Source organism: Haplochromis burtoni, unplaced genomic scaffold, assembly GCF_018398535.1.
Source record: "Haplochromis burtoni strain Fernald_Lab_line unplaced genomic scaffold, NCSU_Asbu1 Contig_372, whole genome shotgun sequence".
NCBI classification, from domain to species: Eukaryota; Metazoa; Chordata; class Actinopteri; order Cichliformes; family Cichlidae; genus Haplochromis; species Haplochromis burtoni.
Window position 1 is genome coordinate 40,648 of NW_024582733.1, and position 20,954 is coordinate 61,601.

The 20,954-nt window shown below is 41.8% G+C and overlaps 1 protein-coding gene across 2 annotated transcripts in view; it reads left to right on the forward strand.

Annotated features, from left to right (window-relative positions):
* The window catches only part of slc37a1 (solute carrier family 37 member 1), a 25,164-nt gene extending 12,510 nt beyond the window's left edge, over positions 1–12,654 (forward strand). Inside the window, exons 8-21 of one of the 2 annotated variants that reach the window (XM_014340449.2) lie at positions 437–603; positions 851–903; positions 1,107–1,181; positions 1,634–1,672; positions 2,557–2,679; positions 3,053–3,143; positions 4,571–4,633; positions 5,065–5,150; positions 5,930–5,978; positions 6,770–6,843; positions 6,974–7,052; positions 7,451–7,548; positions 7,960–8,024; positions 10,995–12,654. In XM_014340449.2, coding sequence (XP_014195935.1) covers positions 437–603; positions 851–903; positions 1,107–1,181; positions 1,634–1,672; positions 2,557–2,679; positions 3,053–3,143; positions 4,571–4,633; positions 5,065–5,150; positions 5,930–5,978; positions 6,770–6,843; positions 6,974–7,052; positions 7,451–7,548; positions 7,960–8,024; positions 10,995–11,010 — 1,078 coding nt within the window. In that variant the 3' untranslated portion in view covers positions 11,011–12,654. The remainder of the gene's footprint in view (positions 1–436; positions 604–850; positions 904–1,106; positions 1,182–1,633; positions 1,673–2,556; positions 2,680–3,052; positions 3,144–4,570; positions 4,634–5,064; positions 5,151–5,929; positions 5,979–6,769; positions 6,844–6,973; positions 7,053–7,450; positions 7,549–7,959; positions 8,025–10,994) is intronic. The other variant, XM_005943415.2, reaches the window with a different exon arrangement.
* Positions 12,655–20,954: the final 8,300 nt, after the last annotated feature.

Consider the following 20,954-nt stretch of genomic DNA (forward strand, 5'->3'; position numbering starts at 1 on the left):
TTTCTAAGCATAAATGACAATCAACAATACAAATCTAACACACCTCAACTTTCCATGTGGAGGAGAGCAGCTCTACTCTGAGCCCCTCGAACTGCTGCGCTCTTCACCCTGTCTCTAAGGGAGAAGCCAGCCACCCTTCAGAGAAAGCTCATTTCAGCTCGTCTGCACAGCTGAAAAGAGCAGAAATATCTGTCCATAGGAGTTAAATAGCAATTGATCTTTGAATACATGTCCTTACTTTAGTCATGTCTTAACTGCTTCAACTGTGGGGGCATTCAGAGGGTAAAACTCTTTCCAAATATCCTGGGATTTCCTTACCTGGAAAGTTCAGCATGCATAAAAAAAAACCAAACAACTGCCCAAATACTTGTGGAGCAGACTGTGTCTCTTTCAGCGTCAGCACTGTATGAACCGAAGGTCTCTGTTTCTGGGTCAGGCGTGGACTCATCATGGGGCTGTGGAACTCTCACACTTCAGTGGGAAACATCTTGGGCTCTCTGATTGCCGGCTACTGGGTCTCCTCCAACTGGGGCATGTCCTTCATCGTACCAGGGCTCATCATCATCATCATGGGCGTGGTTTGCTTTCTCTTTCTCATTGAGCGTAAGTACAGCTTCATCATGTTTTTCTGATGAGTGTTATAAGGAGTTTCTTGTTTTTCTAAGCGCACACATTCATTGCTCAAAGAATGCTTGCTATCAAATGAAATGAATGCATTTAGATTCAGTTAGCTGAGGCAGGCTGCTTCCTGTGATTGTCTTTTCAGTACGTTGGCTCTTTGAAGAATGGACTTTATAGCTGTAAATGGATTATGTTGTATTAACCTGATGGCACTGTTTTCATTCTTCAGATCCTAATGACCTAAAAAACATCTATACACAAAATTCATCTCTAGGCAAGACTGTAAGTACACAATTTTTGTTTGTTTTAATTTCTTATAATGAAGACTAGTTTGGTTCATTAAGCATGAATAATATTTCAGTGTAATATTAACTCTGTCATTTATAATTAAATGTGGAAATGAAGGAAAAAGTATTTTATTTTTATTTGCATTTGCATTATCAATCAGCAGCCCTGTTTAGCTGTGAATGTCTCTCTTTGATTAGGTCCCAAGCAAGAGTTGGAATGGAGTGAATGGACACACAGAGGTGTATCTACAGTACAAGGACAACAAAAATCAGGTGTGTCTCACAGTTTAACTTAAAACTGAGATTATTTACTGTACTTACTGTAAGGCCACGCCTTATTCCATCACACATCACATGGTCATGATGGATAACCAATCCTACGCACGCACCACTGAACTAATCACCAAGTATGTTGTGTGTGTGGACTGCATGTACTGTATTTCCAAACATCTATCATCGATCAGACTAGAAGATTACAAGATTATAAGCTTGTAATCTTTTTGCTTTACTCTAGAACAAAATCAGCCTTCTGTCCATGTTCAAATAAAACTTTAATACTTTGTCAGTGAAAAGTTTCTAAGTGGCACATTTCAGACTGTTGAACAATAAACTGTACAGGCCACATTTTGGAAGCAAGAAATGAATTTCATGTGTGCATCTAATAGGACCGATTGTCATGCAGCACCACAGAAACATGTTCTATTATGTCATTGTAATCCATTCAGGTCTGCTATTATTACAAGGATAGTATTCAAAACAGGAAGGTCAGTTCTTCAGAGATCTCTGCTGGTGGTCAGAGCTTTGGATGCTGGGTGAAATCACTGCTAGGCTGAATCCAAATGTCTGGACATGAGGAATGACTGGAGCGCTGAAGAATGCTCAGGGTGAACTCGTGTTTTAACCACTCTACTAAGGAGGCAGAAAGGGTCAGCATTAAAGGTGATGGGGGGTTGCAGTCAAGCACACTCTGACTGCAACAAGGAGCTCTGACTGATGACCATGATTTTTTTTTTAGTATTAATGTAAGGAGATGTTTGAATTTAAATATAGTACTTATCCACATCTGTACAGTGTCATCAAAGCGAGTCCTACCCTGCAGAGCACAGTGTGTCTGCACAGACTTAGTTTTAGAAAGCAAGTCTGCAAATATGAGAAAAATCAGGACATTCGGATTCAGCCGCAGGGTTTCTATTTTTCTCCTTTTTTTCTCCTTGTTTGGAAGGTAGTTGGGCGAGGTTTTCCAGCTCCTGTTCTCTCAAAACTTATCAGTGGGAGTTTTATCCTTAGGTCCTTTACATGAATGCACTGCTGGCAAACATCTACAGTATAACACCAAACTGCTGACATAATCGCACAGTTATACTTCACATACATGGTGACACAACGTGTGTTGGTCTGTACCATCTGAAGGGGAGAAATATTCCTTGGTTATTTAATTAGAAAGGAGAATCTTTCAATAATTGGTCTTAAATTGCAGGTTGACTAAGTTCACTCTTTTCCATTTATTTATTTATTTTTGTAATTTTATTTATGAAACAAAAGTCCAGTCTAAGTACTGTCAGTGCTGACCCCTCGGGGTCCCCTTTGTTCTTCAGCTGTCCGGTGGTCTGGGTATGGGTACAGATCTTTGCTCTGCTCTCTCCCTCAGAGCTACGACACAGAGCTCCTGTTGCCTAGAGAGAGCGAGCGCATCCCCATGCAGCCGGTTGTGGTGGTGAAGAGTGAGTCGGAGCCTTCTGCCATCAGCTTCATGGGAGCGCTACGGATACCCGTAAGTCACACATGCAAACCTGTGTCCATCACCTGCGTCACTCTGATGCTTTCACTGCAACAAAGTCTGACCAAGTCTCCTATTAGGCAAAAGTCTTGTGATGTTGTTTTAAGAGTGATGCTCTAAGTAAGAGCAGGATGTGTAAGATTGTTGTGTAAGTGCTTTAAGATAGAAAATCAATTCAGAAGAATCATCTTGTTTAGTTGCTCTGGTTTTTAGATCTCTCAAAGTGAGAAAGAAACAACACTGAAAGGCTTATATTTGGACAGCTTTTGGAGCGATTAGCTTGCAGTTATCTGAGTTGCAAGCTGAGGCAGATCTAACGTAACTTATGAAGTAAGTCTGATTACTGTGTGCGTTTGTTTGTCTGCAGGGAGTGGTGGAGTTCTCTCTGTGTCTGCTGTTTGCTAAGCTGGTCAGCTATACTTTCCTCTTCTGGCTGCCGCTCTACATCACCAAAGCAGGTGAGGAGCACATAGAAACCCGTCAGGCACGACTTCATGCATAGATTTTGACTGTGGATTAAAAAAACAGATTACATTGACAGACGTCCAATATGTCTAAATTTATACGTTGGCTATCTGAAGCAGGACACTGAATTCTGGTTAAATTGGCAAAAAAAAAATCTGCAAAAATATTGGCCAACTGAGAGACTGGAGTAGTGTTTACAGCAGTATTTATCCTGTCAAAAAACATGACATCAGTCAATAGAAACATTTGAACTTCATTTATTGTCATTGTACAGTGAAATTAGCCAACAAGACCACAAAGGTGCTAGAAAGTGACAAGTTTAAAAACGACAATATAAAAAAACCACTATTTACACAATGTATAAGATACAAGAACATTGTGAGGGCGTAGATAAGGCATCATTTAATAAGTAAGGGTGAAGGAGCTCTAGTCATTAAGATGGTGAAACTGTTGGGTAGGATGATAATTGCACATCTGCCAGCATATTGCACAGGACACACACAGCTGCAACAGAATGACTGTAAGGGAGGAGTCTGCTCACACACACACACACACACACACACACACACACACACACACACACACACACACACACACACACACACACACACACACACACTACCATAAGTTCAAAGTTTGGCTACTGTGCTGCAATTTAATACATACTAGATGTGTTGTTAAAAACAATAGGTAATACTGATAATGTCCTGTAGGTGTGAGAGCAGACAGTCAGCCAGGTCCTTACATAAACTGAACAGTTTTTATGAGCCTGGTTTGGTCAACAAAGGACAGTTCACACTGGAAAAAGAGAAATCTATAGGACTGTGTGAAGATGGATTCATTTTGGTTTCTTTGGGTGCTGCTTGAAACTTGTTTTTGTTACTCAATGACCAATGAACTTATGAATGGGCAAGGCATTAAAACCCTCCACAGCTGTTAAGACTCGTCCCAGAGTGTTGGTCAGGGAAACAAGATTAAGTTGTTCTGAAGATGAATGCAAGCCTCCTCGACTTCTCATTGTTTGTGCAGTACAGCCAGCAGTGGCAACAAAACGTTCTTTCAGTCCTTAAACATGTAAACTGTGGTGGACCTTGGGCTTCATGAGTTACTGTGACCTTCTGGTTTCATTTGTAATTAATCCACAGAAACATTGTCAGCATGTAATATAACATAGTTAAAGACTTTTCTATTGTCTGTTTGTAATGTAGTAACTGGGTTATGTAGATATAAAACCAGTATGTTAAACTGAAAGAGGCTGATACAGAGTGTGGCAGAGTTGGACAGGCTTCTCACAGATCACGGAGCAGATGTTTTGTCCTCAGGATATTCTACAGTGAGCAGTCCACTCATGTGTCAGACTGTCAGCAGACTGCTGAAGAAGGAGAACTGACATAATAGACTCTGTGTTTGTGTGTTTCAGCTCACCTGGATGCCAAAAAGGCTGGAGATCTGTCCACACTGTTTGATGTGGGAGGAATTGTGGGTATGTGCTGTTTGTGTGTGCTCGTCTGTCCCAGTGGACCTTTAGCAATGCTTGGGGACAAAATTGATGTCCCAAAGTTAGAAACTGTGTTTGTTTTTAATATTATATTCAGATTTGTGATCTAGAAAATGAAGCCATGCAGTTTACAGAGCAAAAGAACAGAGGGACATTTTCCCGTAGACATGCACACTGTGCATACACAGAAAGAGTCTCTCCCTGCTGGCCTTCAGACAGAATGCAGGTTTAAAATCTATTCAGCTTCACTTTTCAGACCTGGAAGCTTCGTGCATGCTTTGCATGTCTGTGGTTTTTGGTCTGTGATAATTAACCCTGATAGAGACCAGCTGTCAGGGTTTATGAAGCAATGTACAACATGATTACCATGAAGTATTATGATGATTAACGACTGAATGTGTCTTTCTGTCGTATAGGGGGCGTCTTAGCAGGTGTGATCTCTGATAAATTGGGGAAGCGAGCCACCACCTGTGCAGTCATGTTACTGCTAGCTGCTCCTACAGTAAGTCTTCACTGTACTGCAACAGTCAGGAAACATCGTCCACTGTGTGCTGCAAGACTGTGAAAACACTCTTTGATTATGAAGCATGCACAGGGGAGATTAGACCAGGTTTTTGGCTCCCCCTGCTGTGCAGCACTTGACAAAGTCACTTCATTAGGTGGTGCAGGTTGGCTCCATTTCATAGGTGCTCAAAACATTCTTCAGTTTTTGGCTGATTGTCTAGAAAGTATATTTTCTGTCCCAGTACATCCTGAAGGCACACTGTCAGGTGGAGATCTGGTGACTGCAGAGACCCTTTGAGCACAGTGAACTCACTTCACATGTGAAAAAACTAGCAGACAGAAACTGTCTCAAAATACCAAGTCTGTGCAGTTTTTTGTTGTCCAAACTTTGGACAGTAAATGTAGCCTCAGTTTACTGCTGAGAGGAGTGACCCCCATCTGACATCAGCCATCATCAGCGCCGAGCAGCCAACAACCACGCTACGTTCACAGACACTTATATCACCTCTTTTCCCTTTCTGATGCTCAGTTTAAACATCAGCATCTTGACCTTGTCTACATCCCTAAATTGAGTTACTGCCATGTGATTGGCTGTGTATTTGCGTTAACTTGTTGAACAAGTGTCCCCTATAAAGTGTCCAGTGAGTATAATTGCTGAGGAGCAAAGATTACAACACATTTCATGCTATTTTTTATAGTAAAAGGCTTACATGTAAGAGTACGAGGTGATATTAGACACGTAAGTGTTAACTGTCCTGTTTTATTCTTTTCCTGCAGCTTTACGGCTTCTCCATGATCAGTGAGTTTGGTTTGGGGCCAATGATTGGTAAGAACCAGCTAGCACTGAATGATAGTTAATCAGTAGGTCTGGAACAATTTTCTGTTCCTTAATTGTAATACATGTAAATGAAAGGATAAAGGCATGTTAGCATATGCTTCAGTAGTATGGCTCTGCAGTAAAAGGTGCAAAAGCGTCCTGCAGTCCAGACCTGTCATGTGTTGTTTGTTCAAACAGAAGCCAATCAAATTCCTCTCATACTGCAGGCTTACTCCTGGTTCCCAGCTTACTTAACAGTAGAATGGGAGGCAGAGCCTGCAGCTTTCTGGCCTCCTTCTGTGGAACCAGCACCCACTTTGATTCACGAGACGGACAATAAATAAATTCATATCAGCACTAGAGTTAGCTCCCCCTTTGTCTCCAGGTGCTGAGGTCCGTACAAATTTAGTCACATGAGCTGGTTGCATTTATTACAGTAGGTTATCAGTCAGCGATTGAATGTCCAATCAAATCTAAATAAACACAAGTGACTTGTTTACTGTGGCATAAATGACGACTCTTGATTATTCCCTCTGAGCTGCTGATGGTCAAGGGAAGTTGGCATTATGGGATACAATGTAGTGCCTTCAGAGCAATATCAGCTCACATTTACTGTAATTACATGAACACACATTCTAATGAAGAGAAGTGCACATGCTAGTAAGACACTACCGGCAGGTTTGTGAAGGACACAAACACCTCAGCCTGCATGCATTTGTTTCCAGCAGTAAGATTTCAGTGGCTGCAGAATTTCCATTCCTTACAACCAGGATAAAACGTCCTTAATCTGTGTGCTTCAGGGATGCTGTTAGTGTGCGGAGGTCTAGTGAATGGACCGTATGCGCTCATCACAACTGCAGTGTCTGCTGATTTGGTAAGGATGTTTAACACTACTGTAATTCCAGTGTGATTGTGTTTGTAAATCATCATTTATTTCATTTTAAAATCACCTTTCTCCCCTTGTCGTCTTTTCCTCTGCCCCCCTTTTTTCTATTTGGCTGTAGGGCACCCACAAGAGCCTGAAAGGCAACGCCAGAGCACTGTCTACAGTCACAGCCATCATTGATGGCACAGGATCTGTAGGTCAGTACTGCTGCTCAGCTTATGTTTACGGCTTGTTTGGATGAGAATGAGGGGTCTTATTAGGGTCCTATTAGTGATATGTATGATAGTAATAATTGTTAATAATTACATTTAACAAGTGCATGAATCCTCAGCCAAGAATTGATTTTAAATTTGTGTACAATGTAGTAGTAGTTCAGAGTAATGAGGGCATCTCATTGGCTCAGGCTAAACAATGAAGCTCTGGCTTTGTTGGATTTGATGATAATAAACGATACAAATATCAGTTTAGTTACCATTTAATGATGATTACGTTAGCATGCCTTGTGTTATTTTTACTCATTTATAATCATCCCATGTAGAAATGTGAAGAGAGGATTCATGTACACGAATAATCTTGTTCATGTTTGTGATGTCAGGCGCAGCACTCGGCCCGCTGTTAGCTGGACTGCTGTCTGCAGGCGGCTGGGATCAGGTCTTCTACATGCTGATGACTGCTGACTTTCTTGCTCTGTTGGTAAGGCCTTTAACTTGCATCATATAAGAAGATTACAAAATGACAAAACGAAAGCAGAAAATTTGCACCTATGTGCACATTAGCACAGAATACTGGCCTCTTTGAACACACTGATAGTTTTCCAGCTCTTTGGTTCAGTCACTGCTGCTGTAAAGGTTTTTTGTAACAACAAGCAGCTGTTTTCAGAAAATCCATCAGTCACTACCTGCCCAGCAGCAAAGAGCAGACAGATGCAGAGACCAGCTGGTGAAGCAGTGAAAAGTCAGATATTTAGCTCAGGAGCTAGAGTCGAGAAAACTAAGACAATGTTGTGTTTTTACCCTTGTTTCTGATGAATAAAATGAACTGAATGACGAGTGGTCTTGCTTGCTATAGAAAAACAGATGCTCATACTAATGTGTAACCTTGCAGCTTTTGCTACGGCTCGTGACAAAGGAGCTGGCCTCATCTAAATCCCATCCTATCTCCACTGTAGAGTAAGTCCTCCTGTTATCTCGATCATGATTATACTCAGCCTGACTGCTGCTTTTGGTGCTGTACTGTAATTCTTGTGTATCTGCATTAATTTGATGTTCAAATGTTGGGCTGCTGGGTTTTTTTTGTTTGTTTTTATAACAAAACAGTTATAATACACTGAGAAGTACTTCAATGTTTATATTATATCTTTCAAACATGCAGATAATAAAGTTGAATTCTACTCATATGGATTAAATACAACATGATGAGTGTGAACACTGGCTTTGCCCCCAAAAATAAATAGGCTTAATCTACGATCACTATGATCTTTTTTTAGTTTACAATCAGAATCGCTCACATGGAGAAAACAATGCTTCTGATTGTGTTGGTAGTCACATGACTCAAAGCCACCATGGAGCTTCATTCCACTCATTGTAGCTAATGTAGTATCAGTGGGCAAAGATGACAGATGGTAATGAATGTAAAATGTCTACAACAATCAGATGTAAAACTCTGTTTTAACAACGAAAGAGAGCCGCAGATTAAGAATAACTAAGGATTAAATGCAGCGTGGGACACCAGTGCATCATGGGAAGCCCTACCAGACTAGGTCCATTCCAGTGTTGCTACAGGAGTGATCGGGACACCTGATCCAGCCCAAACTATATGCTTTATCAAAAAGGGAATTTTTAAGCTTAATCTTAAAAGTAGTGAGGAGAGGGGTTTGAAAGCCGAAGACTCTGCATCCAGTTCTACTTTTAAATTTCCTGGGAACCCCAAGTAAGCCTGCAGTCTGAGAGTGAAGTGCTCTACTGGGGTGATACGGTCGTATGAGGTCTTTAAGATAAGTCTGGGCCTGAATATTCAAGAGCTTATATGTCCAGGTTTCTTAGGCAGTCACTGTATTACTGCATGTTTAAACTACAGCAGAGGACAGACTGATGTTTATAATGGCAAGAACAGACTGCCTTATACTAGGCTGAATTTCTTTTTAAAAAATCAGGGATGAGGGGAATATGAGGGCTTAAAATGGGAAACCACATCCTCTAAGAGGGACAAAGTCACAAACTCAACCTGAGTAAAGGCAGCAGCACAGAGGGGTCAGGAGAGCTGTGATAAGAGCCCTGGTGGTGGCAGCCTTTTAATAAAAACGCTCAGGAAATTATTGCATATGTCAGGAGAAGCTTAAACAGACATTCTGTGGAGCATTAAGGACAGAGTCAGTAGTGTTAAATGACACATGTGAGTTATGGCCTTTGGAGGAAATGATATTTGCAAAATATTTCTTTTTTGGCTTTTTGATAGCGTTGCAGTAATGACACCGGCAGTCTTTTAAAATGTAAAACGACACCTGCAGTTTAATCTTTCCTATCTGCACTGTGCTCTGCGACATTTCCTCCTGACAGCATGAGTCATTAAACCAAGGCTCAGGTTTAGCTTTAGCTGTCTGGTTTTTAAATGGAGCCGCAGAGTCCACGATGGTTTGACAGCAAGAATAAAAACAGGAACTAAACTCCTTTCAGTCAGAATGGCCACAGAGCTGATTGAAAACAGCAGAAAACAAAAAAGGGAGATAATAACCTGAAGGCCAAACAGGAGCACAACATGTAACTGCAGCATGTGTAAAACCAACAGGCCTGCCTGTGACCAACATATCCATGCTCATAGAGCCGGTACAGAGTGTACCAGATTTAAAAAGTCAGTGAAGCACAGAAAGTTCTTTATGAAGTTCTTATTGGGGGGGGGGCATGTTTCAGTCACACACAAAACATCGAGATCATGGGAACTGAAAAAGTCCAGAAGAATAAAAGTTTTCCTTACTAGTGATCTGGTGTTCACCAGGCAGGAGCTGGAGCTTTGGCTTCGGAAAGCTGAGAAACCCGGTGCAGCAATCTCAGGTTTCAGAGATATTCTCATGCAGGTTTAGCCAGAGCATAGCCGGCAGGGCCGGAGAGTTCATTACAGCTGATCATGGGTACCAGGCAGGTATCAACAGAATCCGGGGAAATGGAGAGGCACAAAACAATCTTTGGAGCCATCCATGTGCTGGTCAGACAACAGCAGAATCATACCTCAGGGAAAACCTCACCTTTACCTGTTGAGTGCTCAATATATAAACACAAGCAATCTGTGTGAGTGGCAGAAGAGCAGCCACACACACCGACATCATCTTAGTGGAGAATGAAAATGGCAGGCATGTCTTCAGTTAGACATGCCGAATATCCAGTTGTGGCCAAAAGTTTTGAGAATGACACAGATGTTGGGTTTCACAAAGTTTGCTGGGATGAGTTTGAGTTCAGTCTAATAACAGATAAAATGATGCGTTTCAGCTGTCGTTTTCATTATCTACATGCATGTTAAAGTCACCCACAATAATCATTTTAAAATGATTTGAAACTCTGAGTAAGAACCAGGTGGACGATGGATTACAGCAAATAAAACTGTTTTTCCAATTTTCTGGCTAAGATGCACAAACTAAGTGTCAGGCTTTCAAAAGATTTAAAACTCTGTGTGTTTGGTTGGTTTGGGCTGGCTGATGTTCAGGAGGTTTATACAAGAACTGCACATCTGAAATAACTCAGACATAATTTAAAATTATGTTGCTGATGTCTCTGTGCCAAATTCTTCTATGGTCCTGTAAGATTATGGAAGACCAGCACCAGACATTATACACATTAAAGATCTTATTCTCTTTATTTTTCTTATTTTTTTGTGTGTGTTTGGTTGAGCTTATACTTGAGTTTCTTAAAAACCAGTCCAAACTTGGTTCATGACTGGAATATTCTTGTCCTTGTACGACTACAGTCAGTGATCGACTATGTGTTCTATCTCGGGGCTGAATGTGAACATAACATGTGCAGATTGATTTATTTCCTAAAAACAAACCAGCTGTAATGTTCCCTCATGGGCAGGAAGTTCACTGGTGTTGACTGTAAAGCTTAATGACTCAATTTATCAACACAGCGTTAATGTTTGTCTCTTATTCACAGGTTGAAGGAACACTGAGCACTTTGATTGCACTGCGTACACACCTACACGCAGAGTGCAATGAAACCACTTAAGGTTGATATGGATTGTGACTGGACTGCCCTGACAGATGAAACTGATTGTTAATAAACCAGCGTGTATGCTTGTGTGCGCCTACAATCATGCTGCAGTGCTTTACTGATGAAGAGCTATGACTGAAGCTGCAGCTGCTGCGCTGAGCAAGCAGCGCGGCACACAGTTTAAAAGTCTCATGTGCACTTACTGTACTTGCTTAACTTCCCAATGTCTATCTTTTCAACCTTACCTGTCCAGTTAATTTAAGGGGCTATTTGTAATTGTGTGCCTTTTACAGTGGTACCTAGCTTTGATAGTTGTTTTTTAAAGTTATCAATCACAGAATTAAGAAGAGCTTCATCAAAGCTGGGGTCGTTGCCGGGACTAAAAAAACATCAGACCTGCTACAAAAACAGCAAGCATGCAGTTTTTACACTTTACTTCCTGTGTAGTTCTGTAGCAAATATACAGAAAACATACATGATAGAGTCTCAGGTAACACTGTACTCGCCCAGGACTTCATGATAAAAAGCACTTTAACGATTGTAGTTCTGCCAATTAGAACCACTAAAACTGGAAACACCACAGGTTGCTAGGTCTCTGTGTCCTTACTGTCTTTTTTGTATGAATAGTGTTTTATATTGTTGGTGTTTGTATTGGCAAAATTTTCATACAGTTCATTTATTTGGTGCCATGTGAGCTGTCTGTCAAAGTTTGAGGCTTATGAGGAGGACTGATATTTTTATTTTTATTGTTGTACTGGGATAAATTCCTATACCTCTATCCAAAACCTGGACAGAACTACTTCTTAATATCGTGCCTAGAGCTGTTAACTTTTTTTGAAATTTAATTTAATCAGATAGCAGTCATCTAGAAACAGTGATGCAGAACTAATTCCATCATATCTGTTGAAGAGAAGAAGGAAAACAAAGACCAGCTCGTTGAACCAAAGAGATGATGGGATTGGTTTAGTTTACATGTGTATTTATTTTGAAAATCATTTTTGTTTCCTTTTCCATTGTCCTGTGGTAGTCTGTGATTTAGTAATAAAATGAATGTAGCTGATCTCTCTCTCTCTCTCTTTCTCTCTCTATACACACACACACACACACACACATCTGTGTGGTGATTTGGGGGGGAGGGTTATTTATGTTAGATGAATAAGACTGTTTCTGTTTTACGGTGGAGAGAATATTTAAAGAATATTTATTGAGAAGGACTGAACACTACATTTAATTCTTGTTCTCGTGATCTTATACGCATTAAAAATTCACAAACTGTATATCATGAATTAAAACATTGATTTATTTTTCTGCAGATTTGTGCTTTAATCATTAAGAGTGATATCTTGTATGTATTTAACCTATGAAATAGGTTTATGTAACTGTATTTTAAAGGGGATCTTGGTGGTACTCTTAAGACAATATCCTTGGAACAAGACCACATGTAAATATTATGTGTCAGTGGTAAGATTAATACTTGAGACCTTGTGTGCCTTTCTTGGTTTTTGCAGGGCAATTTTTTTAAGTTTCCATGGAAATGAACTTGGTTTGAAGTTGATTTATGTAGAGAAAACAAATAAATCATGTGCTTTTTTCACTGGTTGAACCTTGTGTTGCCTGTTTTGTAGTATGATACTGCAAGCCAGCTTTTACAATAATTTGTACATGATGTGGACTCACCTGGAAGTGGCGAGTGTTGTGGAAATGGTAAGCTGACAAGGAGAATCCCACTCAGTGATACATACAGACTCTAAGTTACACAGAAGCACATGAACAATAGAGAAAAGCCAAAGCTACATGATGATCCTTGAAATTAGCTAATAACACATTTATTCCATTAGATCCACCTTTCAGGCTTTGATTTCACTTTTCTTTGATGGTTGATGGTTACTACAAAGATGAGTACACACAAACAAAATTCAGTCCATTGGTAATATATGAAGGAAACTACAGTGAGGAAGACTAAGATACAGTATGGTGGAAGCAAGAGGCGTTTATCTGCCCACATATCTCTAAGGCCATTTCAAGCCTCATAGCACAAACAATCAGGCCTAAATACTCTCAGCTGTTAAGGACTAAACCATTATTTTACTGTCAGGCAAGTTTTCCCAATTCTAACCTTCCCCCAACATTGTACAATACACTATTTGAATAAATAAATAGACATTTTATTATTTTTATGGGATTGAATGTTTTTTATTTCACCTTTACACGTTAACAATGTTACAAAAATAAAACCCACTAAAAACCCCATGCACAGAGAGTTCCCACCCTTGGCCTCTCCCAGAACCTTTAAATGGTGTCCGGATCCCTGGGGAAACATTTGGGAGAGGACACGGAAAAGGCAGGTGAGTGATCACACCTCAACAGCAACATTTTGCACCAACCTTTACCTCTAAGCTTTGTACACACATTTGCCTAAGTTTTCCTTGTGTGTGTGTGTGTATATCTATATCTATATATCTATAAAAAAAATAAAAAACACCCAGCACGCCCCTGCGGGCGGTTTATCCTTCAAGCTCGGGTCCTCTACCAGAGGCCTGGGAGCTTGAGGGTCCTGCGCAGTATCTTAGCTGTTCCCAGGACTGCGCTCTTCTGGACAGAGATCTCCGATGTTATTCCCGGGATCTGCTGGAGCCACTCGCCTAGCTTGGGAGTCACCGCACCTAGTGCTCCGATTACCACGGGGACCACCGTTACCTTCACCCTCCACATCCTCTCGAGCTCTTCTCTGAGCCCTTGGTATTTCTCCAGCTTCTCGTGTTCCTTCTTCCTGATATTGCTGTCATTCGGAACCGCTACATCGATCACTACGGCCGTCTTCTTCTGTTTGTCTACCACCACTATGTCCGGTTGGTTAGCCACCACCATTTTGTCCGTCTGTATCTGGAAGTCCCACAGGATCTTAGCTCGGTCATTCTCCACCACCCTTGGGGGCATCTCCCATTTTGACCTCGGGACTTCCAGGTTATACTCGGCACAGATGTTCCTGTACACTATGCCGGCCACTTGGTTATGGCGTTCCATGTATGCCTTGCCTGCTAGCATCTTGCACCCTGCTGTTATGTGCTGGATTGTCTCTGGGGCATCTTTACACAGCCTGCACCTGGGGTCTTGCCTGGTGTGATAGACCCCAGCCTCTATGGATCTTGTACTCAGAGCTTGTTCTTGTGCTGCCATGATTAGTGCCTCTGTGCTGTCTTTCAGTCCAGCTTTGTCCAGCCACTGGTAGGATTTCTGGATATCAGCCACCTCCTCTATCTGCCGGTGGTACATACCGTGCAGGGGCCTGTCCTTCCATGATGGTTCCTCGTCTCCCTCCTCTTTCTTGGGTTTCTGCTGCCTGAGGTATTCACTGAGCACTCGGTCAGTTGGGGCCATCTTCCCAATGTATTCTTGGATGTTCGTTGTCTCATCCTGGACTGTGGTGCTGACACTCACCAGTCCCCGGCCCCCTTCCTTCCGCTTAGCGTACAGCCTCAGGGTGCTGGACTTGGGGTGAAACCCTCCATGCATGGTAAGGAGCTTTCTTGTCTTTATGTCAGTGGCTTCTATCTCCTCCTTTGGCCAGCCTATTACCCCAGCAGGGTACCTGATCACGGGCAGGGCGTACGTGTTGATGGCCCGGATCTTGTTCTTACCATTCAGCTGACTCCTCAGGACTTGCCTGACCCTCTGCAGGTACTTGGTGGTTGCAGCTTTTCTAGCGGCTGGTGGTTGCAGCTTTTCTAGCGGCCTCTTCATGGTTCCCATTAGCCTGCGGGATCCCCAGGTACTTGTAACTGTCCTCTATGTCTGCAATGTTGCCTTCTGGTAGTTTGATCCCCTCAGGCTGACTACCTTCCCTCTCTTTGTTACCATCCGACTACACTTCTTCAGTCCGAATGACATTCTGATGTCATTGCTGTATATCCTGGTGGTGTGGATCAGTGAATCGATGTCTCGTTCACTCTTGGCATACAGCTTGATGTCATCCATGTACAGGAGGTGGCTGACAACTGCTCTATTCCGTAGTCGGTATCCGTAGCCAGTCTTGTTAATGATGTCACTGAGGGGGTTCAGGCCTATGCAGAACAGCAGTGGGGACAGAGCATCTCCTTGGTAGATCCCGCATTTGATGGTTACTTGTGCTATGGGCTTGAAGTTGGCCTCTAGTGTTGTCCGCCACATCCCCATTGAGTTCCTGATGAAGGCTCTCAGGGTCCTATTGATCTTATAGTTCTAGGCATTCCAGGAACCAGGTGTGGGGCATTGAGTCATTGGCCTTCTTGTAATCAATCCAGGCAGTGCACAGGTTGGTCAGTCTGGTCTTGCAGTCTCGGCTGACTGTTCTGTCTACCAGTAGCTGGTGTTTTGCACCTCTGGTATTCTTGCCCATCCCTTTCTGCGTCCCACTCATGTATTGACCCATGTGCCTGTTCATCTTAGCCGATATGATGCCTGACAGGAGCTTCCACGTGATACTGAATCAGGTTATTGGTCGGTAGTTGGAGGGTAACCAGTCCCTTCTGGGGGTCTTTGAGGATCAGGAATGTCCGGCCTTCGGTTAGCCATTCTGGGTGTCTCTCGTCCACTAGCAGCTGGTTCATTTGTGCTGCCAGATGCTCGTGGAGTGCAGTCAGCTTCTTCAGCCAATAGGCGTAAACCATGTAAGAGCCGTGTACTGTCCAACTCCTCATACTGGAGACCCTTTCTTGGATGTCTGCCACTGTGATTGTTACTGGAACCTGTTCAGGAAGGTTGCTGTGGTCTGCCCTCAGATCAACTAACCACTTCTCGTTATGGGTTGCATCCTTCTCCCATATGCTCTTAGAGTATTGCTCCGTCTCCAGCCTTAGAGGTTCTGTTCTCTTATTGTTCCCTTGCCACTGAGAGTACACCTTGGCTGGTTCTGTGGAGAACAGCTGGTTTATTCTCCTGCCTTTGATCTCTCTGGTGTGCCTCTTCAAGCGGCTGGCCAAGGCTGTGAGTCGTTGTTTAGCAGTTTCAAAGGCCTCAGGTATGGATAGCTTGCTGTACTACTTAGGCACCTTTTTCATCGCACCTTTCTGCACCTCTGATAGTTGGCTAACCTCCCTCCTTGCTACCTTGATCTTAGCTTCTAGCCTCCTTTGCCATGGAGGGAACTGCTCCTTGTGGCTGTTCAACTTGTAGCCAAGCATCTCACTGATCACTGCTGCCGTACTGTAGATCAGCTTGTTAGTCTCGGTAGTGGTGGCTGTAGGTATCGTCCGTAGTGCTGCATTAGCATCATCTAGCAGACCTTCTGAGGGTACTTCACATAGTCTTGGTAACCGGCTACGGGGGATCCAGGTTTCATGCTTGGCCATGATTTTATCTTTCAGGTCAGTTCCTTTCACACTCAACGATCCTTCTCCTAACGCACTTGGGGCTTGGTACCCAATCTGGCGTCCTGGCTCCCCCTTGCCATAGCATTACACTAAATTACATTTACACAAAATGTAATTTAGTGTAATGTACATTTTGTACATTACACTAAATTATTAGCCTATTTCTCCATACCCACACAATACTAAACCTGAACTGAATTTTCTTTCTTTCTTTCCTCGTCAGTCTCTACCTGTGAGAGCAGTCTCAGTGACCTCAGTGAGATTGGAGATAGACAAGCTCTCCCCCTCGTCCCCAGACTCTGCTTCCTACATGGAAGACGAAGGAGGTCCTTGAAGCAGTCCTTCCACTGCCTGGCAATGTTTTCTGGCAAAGTCAGCAGCAGTCCACCCGCACTATACACTGTGCAGGCAAAGCATCGCTTTCCCCTCCTGAGTTGCCTGATGGTTTGCCATGATCTCTTCAAGGGTGTCCCGAAAGTCTTTTTCAAGTTCTCTTCCCACACTCGGGTTTTTGCTTTAGCCACTGCCTGAGCTGCGTTCCACTTGGCCTGTCAGTACCTATTGGCTGCCTCCAAAGTCACACAGGCTAACCAAGCCTGATGGGACTCCTCCTTCAGCCTGATGGCTTATTTTATCTCTGGCGTCCACTATTTCATTCGGGTTTACCACCATAACAGACACCAACCACCTTGTGGCCGCAGTTCAGAGAAGCTTCTTGAGCAGCAGAGATGCTGAACATGGTCCCTTTGGACTCAGTGTCCACAGTCTCCCTCAGAATGCTATCGAACCTCTGACAGAGGTGGACCGCGGACCGGGGTCTCTGCCAGGTGTCCCCAGGGCACCCTCACTATACATTTAGGTGCGCCAGGTCTGTGTCAACCATCCTCTCCTGCCACCTGATACAACTCACCACCAGAGCACCCCGCTCAGGGACTCCAAGAAGGCCAGTACTCGAACGCAAATAAGCTCAGATGACAGTAAGGACATGTTCCCTGATCTGAAGCCGCAGGGAACAAACCCTCTCATCCACAAGTAGCTGCGTTAACAGGGTTGGGCCCTGATAACCCTATCCCGATCAGCATGAACTGTTCAGTTGATCATCTTCTCGTAGGGGTTTTTTGAATCAGTCTTTGTCTGATCCCTCACCCAGGACCATGTGCCATGGGAGACCCTACCAGGGGGCAAAAGCCCCCAGACAACATAGCCCCTTGGATCTCTGGGACATACAAACACCTCCACCATTATAAGGTAGCGATTCACGCAGGGGGTATGACCAGCATTTGTTAAGTTAACCAGTTGGCTGATTGAAAGGCACATTCCCTAACTGACTATATTTCTCAGTCTGTCTCTTGCTCCTTCCTCTGGCTACAAATCACCATAAAATGCCATCAGCAGGTTTAGTAGCTGTGTTTATCAAGAGCGTTTTAATGAACATTTTCAGTTAATAATTTTAAGTAATTAAACTATTCAATTCACTGGATTTTTATTTATACAGCACTGAATCCAGGGTCACTTTTGCAGGAAAATTATGTAAAACACTTTATCCAACAACCACGTTATAGAGGTCCATCTCTTTCACTAGCTTTCCAGTAGTGAAAGTCTAGTCAGTTTCTTCATTACTCATGCAAATGATTTACTAGGAAGTGGAAAATCACAAGCTTCATCATAAAAGTGCTCATGAAACTTCTCTTTGCAGTGTTCTTTGTCAAAGTAAAGGAGAGCACCAATGATGGGTATGTGCATCCACACACTCTGATTTCAGTTGTGACTTGTTACCAAAGTAACTCAATCACTTACATTATGGTGGCAAATTCATACATTAGTCAGTTATAACCACAGGATCCAAGATTAGACTGCATGAGTAGTTCACCAAGTATACTTTACCTTCAGCTTCATGTTGAAATGGCTACTTGCAATCACTGGAGACTTTTAGGTTGGAATATTTTCTAATTTCTTAATCAGTGCGTTAGTTTGTAATGGTTCACTTAGCAAATCTTAAATATAAAATGACAGCTTTTTCTTTTCAGTTTGTTTTTGCATGTTATGCTCTAAAGATGAGTGGAGTATCTAAAGCAGAAAGTAATGAAATAACTAGATTATGCAAACTGAAAATATTGTAACTCTTCATTCGGAGGAGAAAATTGTTCTTTCTGGCATTTTATTATCTGGTTAAGAAACTCTTAAACTTCTTGGAAGTTCACTTCCTCAGTTCAAACACTTTTTGACCTTAGGAGCTCTCTTAAGGGCTGAGATGCTTTGAATAACTTCTACCCCAGGATTTATTGCTAAAGCTTGAGGGGAAATTCTTTTTCTAATTCTAAGAATTTTGTACTAGATTTCCATCACTAAGCGCAGTTCTTCATACTAGGAAACTGCGTGATTATAGCCCTTGCTCGCGGAATTCACAGAGGTGATTCCTGGTAATGTGTTCATTTCTCATTTCTTTTTATTGTGATGACATTTTATGCATGATATTATTTAACAATTCTAGGTGTCACCTGTGTCAGATGCTGCCGATAGCCCTGTCAAAAACAAAATAGGGTAGAAAAACCTTCACCTTTGTTCTGCTGCATTTTTCATATGGTATACATATTATATAAATCCTTGTCTGGCACAGCTTTTTATAGTAAAACTACTGATTCACCTGCAAAGGTAATTTACTCCCATACTGTAAGATTGCTTGGACTGCACTCTGAGACCTAAATAAGATTCATTTATGGCTATGGCTTTAATTCATCTTAAGTCATCATGAAGTAAATAACTAGAGCAATAAATGTTTTTTCCTGCTTCCTGCTTTAATTCCTGCTTTAATTAAATAAAAAAGTTATGCAATAAAAATGTACTTTATATAATTATATTCTGTTATAACAGTAGAAAATGTCATGCATAATGTATAATTAGAAAGCTGACACAAGAGCAGTTTGCTTTAATTATCTAAACACCTTATTTCTGTAAACAAAGGCCTCAGTTCAAGAAATAGAATTGAATTGAAATTGGAGTACAGGGTACAGAAACAGAAATCTATCACCAAATAACATGACATGAAGTGAATTGTCACTTCAAAGAAATGAAGAAATTCAATTTCTGAGGAAATCATACATCTCAAAGCAAGACACGTTAACACACATCAGGCTGGAAACGATTACAGAACCAAAACATTTGGACCCAACCAGTTCACAGTCAGAGGTTGAATAAACAAATGCAATTCAAGACCATTGTTACACTCGAAAGAAGAGGTAGACAAACAAAATCGCTCCAAGAAAGAAGACATGATCATCTTGGAGGTTGCAAAGGACGCTATATAACTTTTAAGAAGCTAAAAGCATTTGTCACATACTTTAAAAATCGCTAAACTTCAAGGGTCCATCATAATGAGAACAGGGAACAACCATCCTGTGCAAACTTGACCAGATGACACCTAAACTAGAACTGTCTGATTTGAGAAGCATTTTGTTTGGAGACAGTAATAACACTAACCCATGAATGGCCTCAGTGCCATAGATTTGATCTTTATCTTTATAAGACTGCTCGCTATCACGGATGGAAATTGGTTCAGTAAGACAGCAATGCTCAGTATACAAGATATTCCATCAGGAATCCAAGAGGAATAAAGTCAGTGTTTTAGAACAGCCAAGTGCTGACCTTAATCCAAGAGAAATGTAGAAAAATGAAGCGAGCAGGTCATTTGAGGAGACCCTCCTCAATCCCAGAGTAAAAGCTTTTAAATTCCTCCAAGCCCAGGTTTAGGACTGCCCAGCGGTTACTATGAATGCTAGTTTCAGTTGTGCCTGCACCAGGATGTCTCACCAGATGCTAAAAGCAAATGTTCACATACTTTTGGCCCTCGGTGATATGGATAATTTTGATATGGTGATGTGGAAATGTCAGACAATTTTCGGCAATGAATAAAAACCACGTCTAAAATATAAGGTGGCGGTGATGCTTTGAATCACAATTTTGCAGAAATATTTGAGAAATGTAAAGAAACTTTAAACTTTTTAACAGTATATGTTAGAACAGAAGAGAGCAGGGAATACTATGGCATTAAAGCAAAGGAGAAGATAACCTGAAAATTATAAAGTCACCAGAGTGCACTTGAACTTTTTACTTAAGTGAGGAAATAAAATATTCACAGTTTGCTTTGCTTAATTGATGATGGGATTCCCTAAAACTTAAATGCTTATTAGATATGTACTCCTGGCTACATTATATCTTTCTGCCATTTTCTTAACTCCTAAGAAAAACTAAAAGTCCACTTCGTCACGCCTAACAGTTTTTAACCTTTCAGAGCTCTATTACAGACTGTGATACTTTGTGAATCACTTTTAGGCTTACCAGGATTTACTGCTAAATTTAGAAGGAAAATTATTCTAATTCTAGGAATTTTCTTAGAATTCCATCACTGGGAGCAGTTCTTAGTACTACCTTACAGCCCTGGCTCATAGAATTTGCAACTATAGTTTCTCACAAGATAGTTCCTGGTAATGAGCTAACTTCCAATTTCCTTGTAGTGCGGTGACATTTTATGGAGTAAGTAAGCAAAGTTTATTTAATT